This window comes from Cavia porcellus, unplaced genomic scaffold (genome assembly GCF_034190915.1).
Source record: "Cavia porcellus strain 051 isolate PalLab524CR breed Dunkin Hartley unplaced genomic scaffold, mCavPor4.1 scaffold_2, whole genome shotgun sequence".
Taxonomy (NCBI): domain Eukaryota; kingdom Metazoa; phylum Chordata; class Mammalia; order Rodentia; family Caviidae; genus Cavia; species Cavia porcellus.
The window spans coordinates 123596407-123616329 of NW_026947485.1; the positions used below are offsets into that span (position 1 = coordinate 123596407).

The following is a 19923-nucleotide window of genomic DNA, read 5'->3' on the forward strand; positions in this document are numbered from 1 at the left end:
GATTATTTCTCTGAAATTCGTTTTTTTTTTTTTTTTTTTTTTTTTTTAAATAGGATTGGATGAAAGGTTTGCAGGCATTTTGTAGTTTACGGAAAAGTAGTCCAGGGACGTCTAATAAACGCCTTCGCCAGGTAAATATTAATTGTATTTGTCACAAGTAGCACAATTTTCACTGTCATTCTGCTCTTTTTATTTCTACGTGAACTCTTTCTGATGGTGTTTCTTGAGAGGTTATTTTCAGGCATTTTTAAGCCCTGGTTTCACTTTAGTAGCAGGAAAAATAGTTCTGAAAACGGGTGTTTATTATATACCTACCTCTGCTTCTTAGTGTTAGTACTAACTTTTGAATACATGTAGAGGATTGTTTCACTTAAAATAACAATACCAAATCAGTAACAGAAAATACTGTGTCGGACACTTTTTCTTCAAATTATTTTGCCCTTTCTCAAAAAAGTAGAAGTATAACGGTACTTGACTGAAAAGGTTGTTTGACTCATAGTCTCCTAATCTCAGTAAACTTTTGAGCTTTTCATTCTGTACCAATTGTTTCTGAAACTCATGTGTAACTCACCAAATCTAATTTGAAACATTAGCCTGGCTTATATTTTTGTTAATGGAAAATTAAGGCTTTCTCTTTTCTTTTTCCTATGTATGTAAGAGCAACTTTATACACTCCACTTCTCGAGTTTCTTATTTTCCATGGTAACCCATAGCACATGTGCCACAGTAGGCTGTTTGTACCACTGAAAGCTCTAGAAGGTTCACCATAGCTGCTCTGGACAGTTGGAAGAACTCAGGCACATTGTGACACTTGAGATTTGGATGAAAACTTCCTACAATAAAGTGATTCCTATTCATGGGGATTTGCAGTGTAGTCACTGAATCTAACATCATTCTGCTGAAATGGATAAATATTTAGCTGACTGTCCCTGGAACTCAGAGTCTTGCACCTTTTCCCTAAAACATTTAATTTTACCTGTAATTATTGTACACCTTTAGAATATATTGTAATTTTATGGACTGTGGAAAATCAGATTGATTATTTTACAGAAACAGCAAGCTATGTCTTGTGTGAAACATGGACCATGAAATTTTTGTAGGCATAATCATAGATGATCTCCTTTATGTCTTTCTTGTGTGTTAGGGACTGTGTGTCCTGTACATGTATTATTTCCACTCTGTCCTCCAGCCACCGCCATATTTGGTGTGTGCATTCTGTGGATGAGAAGGGGAAGGCTTTCAGACTCTGAAGGCCAAGGTCACACAAGTAGCAGTGGCAAGAGAGAAAGAGACCCTGGAACTAGGAGATAGATGGTCTAAGTTTTAGCTTTAAAACTAAAAACTAAGCTAGGATTTTGTATAAATCCTGTAAAATCTTTTCTATAAAATCAGAAGAAAGAATCAGTGTCTAGCAGTATAATTTATTTTATGTAGTGATAACAGTCTCTTAGATAAGCATTATCTAACATTTGATGTTTTGATTTGGGTAGTCACAGTTGTTTGGGTTACTAAAGAATCTTCTAAACTGTTTTGTCAGTGTCATTGTTTTATGGAGGAAAAAGGTTATTTCATTATTACTGCACAGCTAGTTACAGAATAAAATCTTATTTTTATCTTTTTGAGTGGGAAAATTTTAAATGCTTGGATTTTAAATGCATGGATATTTTGTAGTGTGTCACATAAAAGGAAAAATATGAAGGCTTGTATTTTCTGAAAACAGAAAATAAGTCACTTTTCAATTTTGTGTTTTGTATTTGTTGCTCTGAAACCTAATGCATAAAACTTGAGCTCTGGGGTAGTAATTTTTATTTTCTTTAGGTCAGCAGCCTTGTTTTACATATTGAAGAAGCCCACAAACTCCCGGTAAAACATTTTACCAATCCATATTGTAATATCTACCTGAATAGCGTCCAAGTAGCCAAAACTCATGCAAGGGAAGGGCAAAACCCAGTATGGTCAGAGGAGTTTGTTTTTGAGTAAGTATTTTAAAAACTGCATTTCTTTATCTCTCTTTCTCTCTCTTTCTCTCCCTCTCTCCTTCTCTCCCGTTTATCTGCCTCCTTCCTTTCTGTGTTTATACAGACAGGTCAAGGTGCCAAATTTAGATGTTTCAATAGTAGACAATTTTGTTTTTGTGTTGTGTTTGTTCACCTTCATTAGTTGAGTGCTGTGCTTTTGGTTTTCCACCTAATTATTTATACACACTAGCATTACTTACAAGTGAAAAACTATACAAAATGCTTTTTAGGGAAGTTTCCAAGACTAACTTGAATTATTGGTGGTTTGCAAGGTTAGAACTGGTAGGAGAAATGTAATCTGCTTGTCATGTTGCTGTATACTAGATAGTATGAGTTTAGTTTTAAGTCCAGTGTGCTCACTTTGAAATAGGGAACCTATCTGACATTAGAACTGAAAGGATTGAGCAGTCAGATGCCAGAACATTTTGTTAATTATTTTTTTTCTTGCTTCTTTAGTGATCTTCCTCCTGACATCAATAGATTTGAAATCACTCTTAGTAATAAAACAAAGAAAAGCAAAGATCCTGATATCTGTAAGTTATTAAGAAACTTTGTAAAGTTAAAAAAAAGCATGTTTTATAAGTTTTCAGAATTCATAATGATGTGTCTTAAAAGAAAATTAAAAAGCAAAACAGGAATGCAAGTAATATAATTTAAGACAGTTTCTAACTCTGCTTTTTGATGTGGGAAGAAACAGACCCAAGTATCTAATGTGTACATACTGTAAAACGAGGGCTTAAGACCAAATAACTCTCATCAGTCCCTTTCCTAACTGAGAAGAACAGGAAAATGGTCACTGGCCATTTTTCTGTGAGCCTTCCGAGTCTTCATTTCCTTCATTCTGCTTGTAGTCCTTTCCTGCTCTCTGTAGAAACACTACTCTAGTAGAGTATGGTATTTTCACACAACATATTCAGACACTCATAGTTGTTCTCCATGGCTTACTTTTCTCCAGCCGGCTGCTGGAACAAATGGTAGAATGTTAGGTATTACTATTTTTTAAAATTCAAGCCTAATGAGGAAAGTGATATGTATTAACACATAGAGCAAAGCTTCAATTCGTCTCTGTGAAATGTTTAACTGAAACATTTTTGTACTGGTTCTCTATTACTTTTATGATCAAATTCTAGTGGTGATATAGAGGGAAAGCCATACTTTCTGTCTGAACTGCTTGCTTGCTCTCTACCTTTTAATTTGAGCTTGCAGGTCAATTTAAGGTTTACCAGCTTACAATGAGTTTTTGAGCTTTCTAGAATGAATTAAGTATTATTTCTCTGTAGTCTTAAAGTGTTATTGCCTGTTACTTATCCTAGTGTACCATGACTGATCTCTACCTTCCTGGTGGGGCCCTCCATGGACAGACACCATGTGTTAATCATCTCTGTCTCACAGGTCCTTGGCTATTTACTATATCTGGCACATAGTAGACATGCAGTGTAGGAAGTAAGCAATCACACTGGAGCCATTATGTTATTGAAATGCTTTAGTAAAAACTTTAACATTATGGAGGACTGAACTTCAGGAAAATTTACTTGGCTAGCTAATGCCAGTGTTACCTTGTTTATGTAATCACTTGTTTTTCTTTCTAAGTATTTATGCGCTGCCAGCTGAGCCGGTTACAGAAAGGTCATGCCACAGATGAATGGTTTCTCCTCAGCTCCCACATACCCCTGAAAGGTATTGAGCCGGGATCCCTGCGCGTTCGAGCACGGTATTCTATGGAAAAAATCATGCCAGAAGAAGAGTACAGTGAGTTTAAAGAGGTAATTATGCTCCATCTATTTTAGATGGCATTATTAATAAATAGTAATTAAATAATAACATAAATATTTAATAATAATTAAATAATAACATAAATATTTAATAATAAAACACATTAAGTTAGATGCAGTAATTTCCTACCTCCATGGCACGCTGCTAACCCTAGGTTAAGAAGCTCATGTTGACTGTGATTTTAAGAAACCATATATAAACAGGTGGCAGACTTTTTTAGTATGTTTATTGAGTTAACATACTGCTCACTGAACATAAGACTACTGTCCCCAGGACATACCGTGTAGTACTTTCAGCATCTCGTCATGTCGTTTCTAGCTCGTCCTGCAGAAGGAGCTTCATGTTGTCTATGCATTATCACATGTATGTGGGCAAGACCGAACACTACTGGCCAGCATCCTCCTGAGGATTTTTCTCCATGAAAGGCTTGAATCATTGTTGCTGTGTACACTAAATGACAGAGAAATAAGCATGGAAGGTGGAGTATGGATGTGTGATATTTTAAAAAGTTGGGCTATTAGATTTACTAATCACATATGTCTGTCTTCAAAAATATTAAAAAGCTATCATATTGTAAAGGAAGTTATTCTGTTTTTCCTTCACTAAGAAGTGCAATTGGGATGTCACTTCTGATCTATTTGGTTAATGTGGGGGTGAGCATTTCTAATATAAATCTCTGTCATGGAATATTACATTAGATGCCATAGAAAATCCCTTCTGTTCCAGATCAGTGGCCCATAGTACTATACTCTTGAGAATAGTCTGGTTTACTTAACATACTCTTCAGTTTATTCTCTTACTTACTAATTCATTGCACAGAAGTGGAGTGTCAATTGGATTTTATAAGTAGGCCATTGGACACAGTGCTTTTAACAGCTTCGTAATATGTCAGAATAGTCCCCCCAGCACTTTGATTCACCAGTAGTTCTTGCTTCTAAATACGGAGTTCCCACAAGAAACTGCAAAGCCTAGGAGTAAATCTTGCTAATCATAAAATTATAAAAATACAGGTTTGTGAAGAAATAGATTAAATGGTGTCACATATTTTACACTGAGACTTTTTTCTGATATTATTTACTGCAATTTTATTATAACTTAGTATCCATGTTCTAGCTAATAAATTTATTTATACTGGGATTTTATGTTACACTGTTACTTACAAACAGACTCAGATCTTTGAGAACATGAAATCAAGTGTTCAGCAAAGGCAGGGTCTTGCAGAACTGGGCAAATGATCTTTCCCTTCTGAGCCTTCATTTTGTTCACATAAGCATGATATTTATTTTGTTTATGATCTAATGATCTAATACATACAAAATTCTTTTATGGAGTGAAATCTCTAGAAGTAAAGTCATTACAGTCAGTTTTCAGTGATGCATACAAAATACGTATTTATTAAAATGGCTCTAGTTGTTAAGGAAAAGTAAATTATTCCCAGTTTGATCACATTAAAAGCATTAAATGTAACTCTAATGTAAACATCCGGACAGATGAAGCCACTACCCTGTTTCGAGCCACAACGCTTGCAAGCACGCTGATGGAACAGTACATGAAAGCCACTGCCACCCAGTTTGTGCACCATGCTCTGAAGGACTCCATTTTAAAGATAATGGACAGCAAGCAGTCTTGTGAGGTAAGAATGCAGTGGCCTTTTACTCTGGTCGGGGTTTTTTCTGCAGCACTAGGGAATGAACCAAAGGCCCTGACAGTGAGCTACATTTACAGCTCTGTTTTCTTTTTATTTTGAGACTGGTCTTGCTGAGTTGCCCAGGTTGGGTTCAAACTTGAGATCTTTCTGTGTCAGCCTCGCAGAGTGCAGGGATTATAGTAGTATACTACCATGTGGAGCTAAGAATTTAGTATTTTAAAGTTTAATTTTTAAATTGTTTTAGTAAATAGCATATTGTATAAGTACTGTTTTATAGCAAATTACACGTTAAGCTAAGCAGACATTAACTTCCTAAAATTATTCACCAAGGTAATTGATACATTTATTAAAAAAAATGTTTTGCATAACAGACTTTTTAGGTGCAGTAAGGCTAAAAGTGTAGCTCAGTGGTGTGCACTTGCCTGGCACGCATGAGGCCCAGAGTTTGATGCCCAACACCACATGTAGGCATACACTAGGGTGCTTTAAAATTTTGGGGTTGGAATTCGTCAGGTTGTACCAGAAATACATGAAAGTATTTGACAGTCCTGAAGTAGTATTCACGTGTACACTACTTTTAGAGCATGCATAATATAGATTGAATGCTTTTCCAGGGCCTTATGGGTTGTCCTAAGTTTGAGTTTGCCTTAATTCAAAATGATGGGAACCAGCATTGTCTTAAAATTTGGAATATTTTCATATACATTATAAGATCTGTTGGAGATGGGATTCGGTTGTGAATACAATTAATTTGTTTCATAATACTTTATATAAATAGCCTGCAAATAATTTTATACTGTATTTTTGGAGCTCCTATGTTTTGATTGTGGCCTATAAGGTTGGGTATCAAATTTTCCATTTGTGCAAACATGTCCCCACTCGAAAAGGTGGGAAATTTGATGCAGTTAAAAGTTGCCTGGATTTGAGTTTGGGATGCTTGTTTTTTTGGGGGAAAGATGGAATTAAGAGAAAAATAAAGGATTTTTTAGGGTCAGTAAGGCTACAAGATGAATTTATAATAAACCATTAAAATCATGAACAGAATAGTACTTATGTGGCTGTTCTCATTTTAAAAGCAGAGCAGTTACAAAGGAAGATGCTGGATTTAGATTTTTAGACTTGATACAGAATCAGTAAAATCAGGGATTACTTTTCATACTGGGGGCTTTCAAATGTAATTTTGCTCTCCTTGTCAGTTTTCATGTCCAAGTTAAGGAGAAGAAGTAAGTGATCTAGTGTGCAGTGCAGGGTCTTGCCCGCGCCTAACCTAACCATGCAGGGTGACATAGAACACAGCATGTCTGTGGGGAGCTCTGCGGTTCAGAGAAACGTAGGGAACTCGGGCCTTCATCGTGCCCAACCACAACTCTTAAGATTTCAGCGACTACTAGGAAAGCTTTTAAAAGGCTCAGGATGTTATCTAAGGTATTTGGTAATTATTAGCTATTAATTAAATCTTACTCAGAAAATGCTTTTCATCATTTTTTCCCCTCAAGTAAATAGAACTGGGTAATCACTGCTTACTTCTCAGTGGGACCCTGGGAATGAGAGAGCAAACCTGCTAGGACTTCTGTAGGGCAGAGCACTTCAGAATCCCTTCTCACACACAAGAAGATTTCCATGCAGCAGAAAAGAGAGAACCTTGGAAACTGCTTGATATACTTGGATTTACCATTGCTAGGGTGCATTTACATTGGTTTGTTCTGTCTCTTAGTTAAGTCCATCAAAGTTAGAAAAAAATGAAGATGTGAACACTAACTTGGCACACCTATTGAACATACTGTCAGAGCTGGTGGAGAAAATATTCATGGCTTCTGAAATCCTGCCACCGTAAGTAGTGAGATTTTTGTTTGACAAGAAATTGTCTACCTTTTTTTGAAAAAATTTTCAAATATAAGAGCTTTCCATTTCCCATAATTCTGAAAGAGTTATAGTTCAGATCTTTAAAGATGAATTGTTTAAAGAAAAAAAGTTTAAGAAACTACAACGAAATACTCTTATTAAGCCAGAATGAAACGCTCTGCTTAATAAGGCAGAGCATTTGTTATATGGGTGTAGTTTGCAAAGGCCACGGTGGCCTGTTTCTCAGGTCTCGGGAGACACACTGGATTGTCTCTTAGGTCTATAATTTCTCATTTAGAACGTGTGCTGGAGAGGTGGGATCTGGCCCAGGGGAGAGTGCTTGCCTGGCATGATGAGAACTTGGGTTGAATTCCAGCAGTGGAAAAAACAAAAAACAAAAATGTGTAACAGGTATCATTATCACTCAGTGTCTGTTTAAAGGCCTACAGTGTTGGTGAATTTATTTATTCAGGAAGTATTTAAAATCAAAATCTTTCTCCCAAAAACTTGGTACCATATTAGTACCACACTTAATACTTGTTTTGTAATTTTCATTGACATAAAAATAGCCTTAAATTGATGGTAACTTATTGGCTTATCTTACTTGTCCTTTGCCAAAAGTCTCGCATTATTTTTGGCAAAATACTTTTTGAGGGGGGAAGGTCAGTGTAAGCTTTTGGTTGCCATAAGATCAGTGTTTTTCACTTGTTTTCTTATTACAGTAATTGTTTTTTTTTTGGCAGGACGCTGAGGTATATTTATGGGTGTTTACAGAAATCCGTTGAACATAAGTGGCCTACCAATAAAACCATGAGAACAAGAGTTGTCAGGTAAGGCTCACCTGTTCCTTTGTTGTATCGCCAGACATAGCACATACTGATGGTGCACACACAGTGAATAAAGATACGGACATCTGGTGTTACAAGAAAAGCGCTAATCAGACATTTAGATGTTGACCAGCTGGTTTGTAAGAAAATCTCTGATGGGAGCATCATCTTCTGTCAGAGCTTCTAGTTTTGAAGGTCTGTTTCACATGTGCCTATTCTACAGTAATTAGGAAATACTCCTCTGACAAGTCACAGAATTTAAGGCTTGTGTATGGAGACTCCAATATTATTCTAACTTATTTGTCCAATAAAGAAGCAGTTCTGGAGAGGTTAAATTGTTTGCCTACAGGGCTAGGTGTGGTAATGTAAGCCTGTAATCCTAGCACTTGGGAGGCTGAGGCAGAATGCCACTTGAGTTTGAGGTGAGCCTGAACTACATGGGCCCTGTTTCAAAAAAAAGAAAAGTAAAAAGCCTAAAGCTGTCAGAAAGTACCCAAGGCCAAAAGTAACATAACCTTCTAAGATTCAACCTGGCATCTCTAGCACTGCTGCAGTTTTGTTAAGCATGTAACAAGCAGTACAACCTAACTGGATGTTTAGTACAGAAACATCAGTGAATATGGTTATTTTCTAGTTATATACTGTACTGGTTAGCATAACTCTGCAAGTTAGATTAAATTTCAAAATTTAAAGGCAAAACAGGAAAAATAATTAAAGATAATAGTATCATAACTGCCTCTAATACAAAACTTTGTGAAAGAGCTTTTTTTGCAGATACAACTATATGCTTATAGTCTGCTCCTTGAGAAGGCTGAGGCAGGAGGCTTGTGAGGTCAAGGTCAGCCAGGGCAACTAAGGGAAACCTTGTCCTAAAAATAAAAACCAAAGTAAGAACACAAACAAAAATTCCATATACCAGTAAAGTAAAACCATTCTCTTTGGGATCAAGGGGCATGGCCCAGTGGCAGAGCATCTGCCTGAGTCAGTCCCTGGGACTGTCAAAGGGGCAACAGCTTTCTGGGATGCTTAGGATACATATTTGAAAGTGATAGATTCTATATCTAGGCTTTAGTGGTGGATGGTATAAAAGGAATGAGTTACAGTCTTAATATTTCAGTGTAGCTATGTGTGTGATGGAAATAAAGCTGTTCTGTAAACCAAAGTGTAGTTGTTAAGCAAATAAAGCGGATTTGGTGCAGTAATGGGGGCATTCGTGCCCCAGATGATTTCTGTTCCTGGTAAGCTTTTAAATATGTATATTTAATACATCTTTCCATTTAAAACCACCTCCAAAAACTCCTGAAGTCAGTGTGCACACTGAGATTCTTAGGTCAGTGTTGGTAGGTTAGGCTTTTAGGTTCCCAGACCCAAAACATTTTATAGTGAAATTTAGGCAGAAATCTTCATGAAGTAATTTAAGAGAAATCCAGATGTAAAGACTTAGTTCTTGTTACGATATACTTGGTATATGTGCTATTTGAAAAGTAAGATTCATTTTCTAAGAGTGCAAAATGAGAAAACTGCCATACATTTCAAGATGAATGCTGAGAAGCTAGATTATGCACTCTTGCACAGGGCAGGTAAAGGGCTATGTGGATTTCTCTTAAAAGGACATGAAAATTATTTACATAACAACATGTACTTTCTACTCGTGACTGAAGGAGATGGAGTAGAATATGTATAAAGTTACATCTCACTACCACTGTTCCCAAAGTAGAATTAGCAGTTAGTATCATGTTTTTGCTATTATTTTATGACTTGATAGCTTTTAACTTTAGAACTCATAATGCCTTCCTTTAGATTTCCATTTATCAAGTCACTTCTGTAGTGCAGTGGATTCCTATTTTTATATGAAGTGTCAACAAAATTGATGAAACCAGCTTGACTTACAGTTATTAATAAGAGAAGCAGAATGAGAGAATAATGAAAGTTTTGGAATATCACAGAAATACAGTATATACAAAAGGTTTATTTGTACTCCTACACTATTTCAGAAATTCTTAGGGCTCCTAAGGATATCACTACCTCTAAGTAAGGATGAAATAAACTGCAAATCTGGAATAAGTAGCACCTAAGACAGTAAATGTATTGTTAAACTTAACATTTTCCTAAAGTTAATCTAAAATTCTAGTTTTGAAAAAAGTAATACAATCAAGAAGCATAAATTTTAAAATATGATGCTTTGACTGTTTTCTTAAAGCTATGTTTGTGTTTCCCTATGGAATTTAAAGGCTGAGGTACTATGAATATTAAAAATTTCTGTCTAAGGGCTGGGGATTTAGCTCAGTGGCATTAAGCGCCTGCTTTGCCAGTGCATGGTTGTGAGTTTGATCCCTGGTACCCAAAAAAAAAAAAAAAAAAAAATTCTGTCTAGCTAGCACTGTGGCACATACCTATACTCCCAGGTACTCAGGAGGATGGAAGGAGAAGGCATGTTCAACACCATAGTCGGCAGCTTACCTGCCTCAAAATAAAATTTAAAAGAAAGGAGCCGCAGATTTAGCTCAGTGGTGCAATCGCCTGCCTTGCAAGCGTGCAGTCATGAGTTTGCTCTGTGGCACCAAAAAAAAAGAAAAATGAAGGGGGTGTGGCTCAGCACTGGCGCCCTTGCTTATCAGCATGTGTGCAAGGCCCTGAGTTCACGTTTCAGTACCGTCCCCCCAAACAAGCATACAGTTCTGTTTATATTTATTTCAATGTAATATATATATACATATATATATATATATATATATAAAATGGTTTTCTAAAAAAAAATTTCCCTCCTATTCAGTGGTTTTGTTTTTCTTCGGCTTATCTGTCCTGCCATCTTGAATCCACGGATGTTTAATATCATCTCAGGTAATTAGCTTTTGTTAAATTTTGAAATGAGAAAAAAATTTTAGAATAAAGTTTCACTACTTGGTAAGAGAATTCATTTTGTCTTTTAAATCTGATTTTTAAAAATTACCCAATTACACTATAAAGCATTCCAGAGTATACTTCCCATTTTTGTTCACCTTTTCTGTTTTGCTTCTTGCTTTTCTTTTTCCTAATGCCAAAGATGGCAGAATTACACACATTCTACTTTCTGCTCCGTGTCTTAGTCTGTAACTACGTTTTTGCAAGTTGGGAAGAATTTTTGTGTGCTCATTAGATGCTGGACTGCTGCAAGTCATTTTTTCCTAAGACCAAATTAAATTTCTACATATAGTTGCAGTGTTTGTGAGTACTCAGGAAAAAGTAGCTCTGGCTGTACCCAATGAAGATGGTCACAAGTTGTGTGTTAGTATCTTAGACACTGTAAACCTGAGTTAGTTTTGCTCATTACTTGTATATCCATTGTGGAGTGATTTTCAGATGATGTAGGCTTCTTTCAAAGAAAGACTAACAGTGTGTCTCTGGATGTAAAATGAGCCATTAAAGAAGGCACCAGAACTGTAGTTACCTTCATAATTTGAAGTTCAAAGCTCTATAAAACATACTTTTAATACTCTTAATACTTACTTCTATAGCCATATTTCTGTAATTGTTGATACTAAAATGGTTAAATCTATGACTTAAGAATTAGGAGAATTTCTTTTAAGAGATCTGCAATTTATCTGACTGTTCATCTCTGAACTCCTCACCAACAATACATTTTAAAATCAAGCTCTTGGATAGATACTTGTCGTATTGTTAAGTAGTTACTTAAATTAGTAGCTGAAATAATTTTTGTTTATATTCTACTGTCTATGTTCTATAGGAATGTGTTGTACCTGAACTTTGAAATATTTAAAGCCTTACTAAGTTTCATGTTTTTTTCCACAAAATAAAACACAGGTCCCAGATTTATCTTTGGTCTTCATCTTTTTTTTTTTTTTTTTTTTTTTTTTGGTGCCGGGAATTGAACTTACAACCTTGCGGTTGCCAGGCAGGCGCTTATGCTGTTGAGCTAAATCCCCAGCTTGGTCTTCATCTTTAAGTGAAATATGCAATAAGATAAAACTTTGTGAGGTATTTTGTAGTAGTAGCCAGTTGGGAGTTAACTGATATTTTTGGTACACTTTTTGAAAGAAAACTTAAAAGCACCAATAGGTGTTTGATTTTTCCCATTTAACTCAAGTTCTTTTGGATAGGTCATACAGTTTTCAGAGAACAATAAGTTTTGAATAGAATGCTAGCCTTTTTAATTTCTACTGGCTTACCTGAAATCACCTTTGGAGTTGATATCATTAGCTGTCCCCAATTCTTTTATAGATTCCCCATCTCCTATTGCTGCAAGAACACTGATATTAGTGGCTAAGTCTGTGCAGAATTTAGCAAATCTTGTGGAATTTGGAGCTAAGGTAAAAGCATTTCGATATTTTAAAGTATAATTTGTGAAACAATCAGTAAATATTTCATAAAAATTTTAATCACACATGAAGGATATTTGTTGATGTGTTCGTAAAATGTCTAGGTTAGCAGAACTTTAAAAACCATTATTTTACCCACTATAGGAAACTAATTTCTAAGATCCAGTACATTCAGACTTTTCCATTTAAACTCACTGGGCATGGTGCAAATGTAGTCATGGTGTTTTGCCATAAACATTTGCTGCAAACACTGCATAATTCAGATGAGTTGTTAAAACATGTATGATCATACTATGGATAACAGTTGCTTGTTTTCCCATTGGGATCATGCTATCCCTTGCTTTCGTCACTTAATGTGACATTTTTTGTGTCAAGAAATATACAGCTGACTTAGGGTCAGGTTAGTACACCATCATGTGAATGCTAAATTATCATCTATTGGATAGTTAGATGGGTTCCGATTTGTTACTGTTACTGCTATACCTAATATCCTTTGGTATACTTTCATACTTGTCCATTTATTCCCTAAACTTTGGAGGATAATTAAATATCCATCTTAGGCTTTTGCTGTTGCTTATAAGACTGCCTATCAGCAGGATTAAGTTTTTTGTTTTTTTTTTTTTGTTTTTGTTTTTTTTACTTCTTTATAACCTTGCCAAAACTTGTGTTTCATTATTTCATTCCTGTAAAGACTCTTCTAGTTTTTCAGTGCATCTGCCAGACTAATTTGGTTCAGAATTTCTCATTCTTAAAACACTCAGTTCCTTATGATAGCTGTTTTTAAGGAAAATAGTAGCGTGTGATTACATTTGTATTAATTGGAATCTTTGCTACCTATGTATGATTTTTGCTATAGATTAGACCATTGTTTATTGTACATAAAAGCTTTTTATTTTCTTAGGAGCCTTATATGGAAGGTGTGAATCCATTCATCAAAAGCAACAAACATCGTATGATCATGTTTTTAGATGAACTTGGGGTACGTATATGATTTTCAAGTATTTAGAGACTTGCACTTGGTATATACGAGTTAACTTTTCTAAGTTAACAACCTTTATACAAGTTTTTTTCTGAACAGTAATTTTTGTTTGTAGTTAAATACCATTTATTCTATACTGATTTACACAAAGAACACTGTTGTAACTTTTCCACTACCTGCATAAAACTTGTAGTTTCATGTTGCTTTAGCTATTCCATTCCAATTACAGTGACATTCTGAAGACTCTGAAATAAAGATGGGCAACCCACAGTTCTGCCTCAAATATGTAAATAAAGTGAGTGCTCTTATGGTTATTCTAGGAGTCAAACACACGCTTTTGGTGATTTACCTCATTTAGCATGACTACCTATACCTCACCAATGCCTTTATAAATAATAAAATTGTGACTAAAAGTTAAAATAAATGAAATATATTTAATTTTTTTTTTTTTTTTTTTTTTTTTTGTCTTTTTCCTTTTTATCGGTACCAGGGATCGAACTCACGACTGCCAGCTTGCAAGGCAGGCGCTTATGCCCCTGAGCTAAATCCCCAGCCCCAATATATTTAAATTTTTAAAATCCACTGTTTCTTGGTATAATTAAATCTTCTGGATTATAGTGATTAGTTTAGAGACTAAGTCAGTTTTAAACTATTGAAACTAGTATGTTAGCTTACCCAGACAGAAACTGGAGAGTAGCATAGACATGGAAACTGACCCAGGCTATGACTAAGCAGGAGGCGGAAGGGCCCCCCCATTCTGGTTTACTTCGTTCAGGTCAGCAGTGCCGCACCACTGCAAGGAGGGAGTCGAACGACCTGCAGGGCCTCAGGTTGCAATCTTAGGGAAGACCTTAGTGTGTTTCCAATGATCAGAATATGAACTCCTGGGACACTTGCATATCAATATTCCTAATTACGAGAAAAATACAGCTGCTTGGTGCTGAGAAAATATTTGCTGTAATTTTTAAACATCTGCTTGGGAAATATGTACCTGCTGTTTAAGGTGGTTTTTTCTTAGGTTGTGTTTCTAGGCACTAGCTTTTCTGTCACTCTTGGTTATACCACAAAACCTTGCCTTTGGAAGCTGCACAGAGTCTACAGATCCAGACACACCCCCAGTCTGCTTTTGTTCCTTCACTACCTAAATACATTAATTCATTTTTGAAAAGTCACATCTTGATGTTCTGCTTCCTATTTCTTCCCTATCATCATTAGCTTACATTTAAAAAAAAAAAAAAAGGTCTTTTAGTTTTTTGAGAGAGGGTCTTGCTCTGTAGTTGAGGCTGGCATTGAGCTCATTAAGTAATCTAGGCTGGCCTCAAACTTGTATAGACCCTTCTGCCTCAGCCTCCTAAGTGCTGGGATTATACAGACGTGAACCCACCATGCCAGGCTGGTTTACACTTCTGTTCTTTCTGCTATAAGCCTTATGAAGGCAAATACTGATGCCTGTCATTTCTATAATTCTTTAAGTTCTTGATGTATAACTGGGTCAGTAAGAGTGAATGTGCTTTAATGCTTTTCTATACCATAAAGACCAGAATTTTCCAGTTTCTAGACACATACAACAACAAACATTACCATTAAATAGATGAGTACATTTATGTTTTTGGTTAACCAAGCCAATGTTAAATTTTACTCTAAGACTTGAAATAATACTGATTAGTGTTATTTGTGCTAATAATGAACTGTCATAAACTGTTCTGAGTCACTTCATGAACCGTATTGAAAGGAAACCGTGCGTAACCCTGACGCTTCTCACAGTAGCCGATAGAGTGTCATCCACAGACGGCTCGACAGGTTTCTGTTAAGTTTTAAGTGGCTCTGTTAATGAATTTGGACAAACTACCTCTAGCTTTATTTATGAAAGTCAGTCTGGGAATTTTCAATTGAAATTCCATCTAATCCAGATTAGCAGTTAATGTCTATACTATTTGTCACATGTTCTAGATTTTTAAAAAACCAGCAAACAGAAAACGTCATATATGTGTAGCTTATTGTTCAGAAATGTGTTTTAGAATAACACTATTAAGCCATGTACTGACATGCTATGAAGAAAATGGAACATGGCGTTCCTGTGAATACAGAAATTACAAAACCTGTTGGAACTTTTTGTGTATGAATACATTTTAATAAACCTTAGGATTTTCAGAGAAATTTTTTTTTTTTTTTTAATCGGTACCGGGGATCGAACTCACTACTGCCTGCTTGCAAGGCAGGTGCTTATGCCGTTGAGCTAAATCCCCAGTCTCCAGAGAAAAATTTCTAATTAAACATCCAAAATTTTAAGAGTATGTTAAAAATTCTACTTAGTGTACTCACGTAGAATCATTTCAGAAGATACCGTAAAAATTTGTATTTCTAAATGCAGTTTTATGATTCCCTTAAAGAATGTACCTGAACTTCCGGACACTACAGAACATTCTAGAACTGACCTGTCTCGTGATTTAGCAGCACTGCATGAAATCTGTGTGGCCCATTCAGATGAACTGCGAACACTCAGTAATGAGCGCGGTGCACAGCAGGTAGGTTTTTACTGGCTATTCATTAATGACGGTATTTCCTTAGCACCTACACTGGATGGCAGCTAGGGCTGAGATGTAAATTCCTAATTTGTTCTGATCAACACTGTTGCAGTTAGGTTACAATTTTTAAGAATCTGATTCATAATCCAGAAAGATCTCAGCTGAAGGCCCACTGCAGCCAGCATGGTGGCACATACTTGTAATCTCCCAGCACTCAGATTGCTAAGGCAGGAAGACTGCAACAATTTCAAGGCCAGCCTGGGCTACATAGTGAGCTCAAGGGCAGCCTGAGTTACAATGAGGACCTGTCTCTGAAAACCAAAAATAAAGGGCTCAGACTAAGATGTGCCCTCATACTGCCAAATGTCAAATCTTGTTTTTAAATATAAAATGTTAACTCTCCTGGAAGATGACGGCATTCATACACTTTAACAACAGCGTATGCAAAAATGACAGGCGAGTTTAAAGTAGGGCAGTAATGGTTTTGTCTTTCAGACATACTCACCCTGGGAGTGTGTGGCCAGAGTGATTCTGACATTATGATACATATGATTGTTTGTGAAGTTTGGTGAAAATATGTATTTTAAGCTTCATACCCAAAGACTTCGGACAAGCTTTTGTGGGAATTTAGATCCACGTGGATTCTAACTCACTCTGACACACACTAGTTGCTATGAGTAGAAATGTGCTATCCAAATAGATACACAACAGGATGCTATTTGGAGTCAGCTATTAGAGATGTAAGGAACCATGTGTTGAACGGCCACAGTTGGGCCAAGATCCACGACAGGAAGTTACTGGCAGCAGATGACTGGAGCACATGGCAGAAGCGTCACTGGTGGTGCAGCAGAGTGAAGTGAGTGTTTCATAGCACCGGCTATGTGTTTGGCAGGATTTCCCCAAAGAAATTAAAATACTGAGTTTGGTGATTCTGAGTCTTCATCAGTGTAAGGTTAGAATCCTAAAGGCCCCCCCCCCAATTATTTATATAATAGTATTGTTACTAGAGTCCCACTCTAGTAAAAAGTTTTTGATTCATTTAACTCTAGGTTTGTAAGGACAGATCTGTCTTTGAGTGAGGTCAGTGTGCAAAAATTCTCTATCTTGGCTGCAACCAAATACATGCATTCAAGGTCCAAACAGTATAAACTCACAAATTTGAACAGAATGCTAGTACTCTTTCATGACTTGGTTCCTATCCTGGAATTTTGAAGCAGGCTACTATTTATTTACTAATAATTTCCCCTTGTATTTCTTTCTGTCTAGCATGTATTGAAAAAGCTTCTGGCTATAACAGAACTGCTTCAACAAAAACAAAACCAGTATACAAAAACCAATGATGTCAGGTAGCAGCCCTCTGGGGCTCCGTGTGGATTCAGCTTGCCCAATATGGTAACTGACACCAGTGTAGTATCTCTCTGCTCTTGCCAAAAAAATAGCACACCTTTCCACATTCCAGTGATGTGTGAGCTATGCAAACCAAACTGAAGACTCTGCTGGCAACTCTCTGCCGGCGCCTCTGTGAGCTGTTTGTGCAGGATGTTTGCACTTCTCCACATGGACCCTTCACCGAACTGAGCCTGGGTGTACAGATCACCTTCCACAAACGATGCTAGGACTGCGTGTTCAACTCTGAAAGTATATTTTCAATACATCCAATTGCCAAAGTTTTGCTGTCTCTTGGAAAAAGAACTATGAAACCAACTGACAAAAAAAGCATTCTGTTAACACCTAAGGATAACCGGACTATAGACTGCTCTTACAGTAACACCTGACTAGGGATATGACCATTTGACTGTTCAATGACTGTATTACAGTTTCCAGGGTTTGTCATTATAATAGGAACAATCTTTGCTATATACTTTTTAAAAATACTGTGCTATTTCTCATTCTGGAACTGTTGAAAGAAAATATATAGAATGGATTTATTGCTCATCAGCTTTATTTTTTAAACATACCACTTATTTTGTTGGAATTGTCAAAGATTGTATTTAGATCTCAATGCTTTTGTTAAATGTTTACAACAGTAAATAGTTTGAATTCAGTAAATATTATTGGTCATTGTACTGATCAGTGCATGTTACCCTTTCAACCATTTTATAGCTCCCAATTTCTTTTGTGTAAAAAAACCAAACAAACAAGAAACTAGAATGCTTTTAACTCAAAAGTTGATTTTTGTTACCCCTTTGATTATGCAGACAGCCTCATCAGCCACTAAACACAACTTACCATCTTTGAACTTCTGACTACTTGTATCTGCTGGGCTGGATATTTAGTCGGACTGTATAGTTTTATTTGCTTCTGTATGTGTATTTTTGTGCAGTATTCACAAGGGTTAAGTTAAAATAAAACCAAGGGAGATCTTACGTGATTGTTTAAAATGTTACCAAACATTTAATTTCATTATTTTCTTCCTCTTTAGGGGCAGTTCAAACTTCGGAACCAGAGCAAGGCCCAGGAGATGGAACTTCAGATCATGATTTTTGCTAATGTCTCTTTTGAAAAACACTCCTACTCATTTAATATATATTTGTTACAGTTATTTCCTTTCCCATATGTGTGCAGGGGAGGCAAGACAGGAGAAATACCATGTCGTGAAATACTAGTAATAAAAGTGGGTGAGATAGGAACCAAGTGTGAAGGTATAAGATGAGCAGTTGCCAGAGTAAAGACAAAGTTTCTCAATGCCTACATTCCAAAAGGAACACTTGATTCTGTTAACACTTAAAACATGGGAAAAAATGGTAACTTTCTTCCTCAGTATTGGGGATAGAATATTTATACCACTGAGCGACACCCCCAGCCCCTAGTGTTTTAAAAGGTGGCTGTTTATTCTTAGTTTTACATTAGAAAGGTGATTACTTCTGCCAAGGCAGCTGGCCTAACACAGCTTCAGTCACACCTCCACAGTATTTACCCAAACCCAACACCTCTTTTAGTCCTTTCTCTTGATCTTAATGCCACCTCTAAACCATGTCACTGTACTTTCCTTCTCTACCCCTCATGCTTTTTGGTCAGACCACAGCCTGTCTCCACTTGGTCTCCCTTGTTTACAGGATGCAAGGAATATGGCCTAGTGAGACTTCCTGAAATGTTTTAACAAGTAGAAAGGTTCTGACCTACCTACCATTCCAAAATCTTTCTCCCATGCTGTTGATTATAAAACACAAACCTGAAAAACTTACCCTGCTTTTTGTGTTTCAATGTTTCTCTCTTAAGTTGGAGTGGGAAACTTACTACTTATCTTTGTAGACCCCTCCCTGACTAGATGGTCAGTGTGGCAATAAAATCTGTGAAACATTTTTTCTATTGGGGCTGGATAGGAAATTTTCAGGGATAAATGTGGAACTTGCCCACTTGTCGAGTGGTCTGAAAGGGAAACAGGAGGAAACTAAGCGTTTTTGCAGTTTTGTCTCAAGCGCATAATGCTAGGACTACACTTGTGGGATTTCAGAACAACAAAACCAAAAATTATCAAAAAAACCCTCAAGCCTAAAACAGTAATATATTGCCATTATATGGTAAGACCTAAGAAAAAATGCTCACTACCCTAGTGTAAAGTACATCCTTGCATGCATTGAGTCTGAGGTGTGTATCTGCACAATTTAGATCCAGGGCAGCTGCTGAGTTTCTCACAATTTCATGTCAGTTTTCCAGAAACAAATGTGGCCTGATAAAACACATCCACGGCCTGTTGCAGCTGTAACCGCTAACATCTGTTCTGCTCTTGAAACATTACCAATGCACATGTCCATCAGCTTATGAAGGTTCTGCTCTGACCCATCCTACAAAGGGTAGGCACCGTCACTGTCATTTTATTTGAACGTGGCAAACCAGCACACTCAAGTTTACTGACTTAGCAAGGTCAGAGTAAAGCAGAGGCAGCGCTGACTCACAGCTCAGTAACCTGGTGCTGTATTCTTTTGTTTTTATGTTTATATCAATTCATTTCAACTTGAATGAAATTCCTTGTATATATTTCATTTGCAAAATTC

General features: G+C 36.5%; 1 protein-coding gene across 2 annotated transcripts in view; it reads left to right on the forward strand.

Annotated features, from left to right (window-relative positions):
- The window catches only part of Rasa1 (RAS p21 protein activator 1), a 94142-nt gene extending 75848 nt beyond the window's left edge, over nt 1–18294 (forward strand). Inside the window, exons 13-25 of one of the 2 annotated variants that reach the window (XM_063245307.1) lie at nt 54–131; nt 1819–1976; nt 2475–2551; nt 3609–3781; nt 4110–4269; nt 5282–5424; nt 7154–7269; nt 8025–8111; nt 10882–10949; nt 12327–12415; nt 13326–13403; nt 15794–15928; nt 17195–18294. In XM_063245307.1, the coding sequence (XP_063101377.1) occupies nt 54–131; nt 1819–1976; nt 2475–2551; nt 3609–3781; nt 4110–4269; nt 5282–5424; nt 7154–7269; nt 8025–8111; nt 10882–10949; nt 12327–12415; nt 13326–13403; nt 15794–15928; nt 17195–17278 (1446 nt within the window). In that variant the 3' untranslated portion in view covers nt 17279–18294. Of the gene's footprint in view, nt 1–53; nt 132–1818; nt 1977–2474; nt 2552–3608; nt 3782–4109; nt 4270–5281; nt 5425–7153; nt 7270–8024; nt 8112–10881; nt 10950–12326; nt 12416–13325; nt 13404–15793; nt 15929–17194 lie in introns of those variants that run through there. The other variant, XR_010046395.1, reaches the window with a different exon arrangement.
- Nucleotides 18295–19923: the final 1629 nt, after the last annotated feature.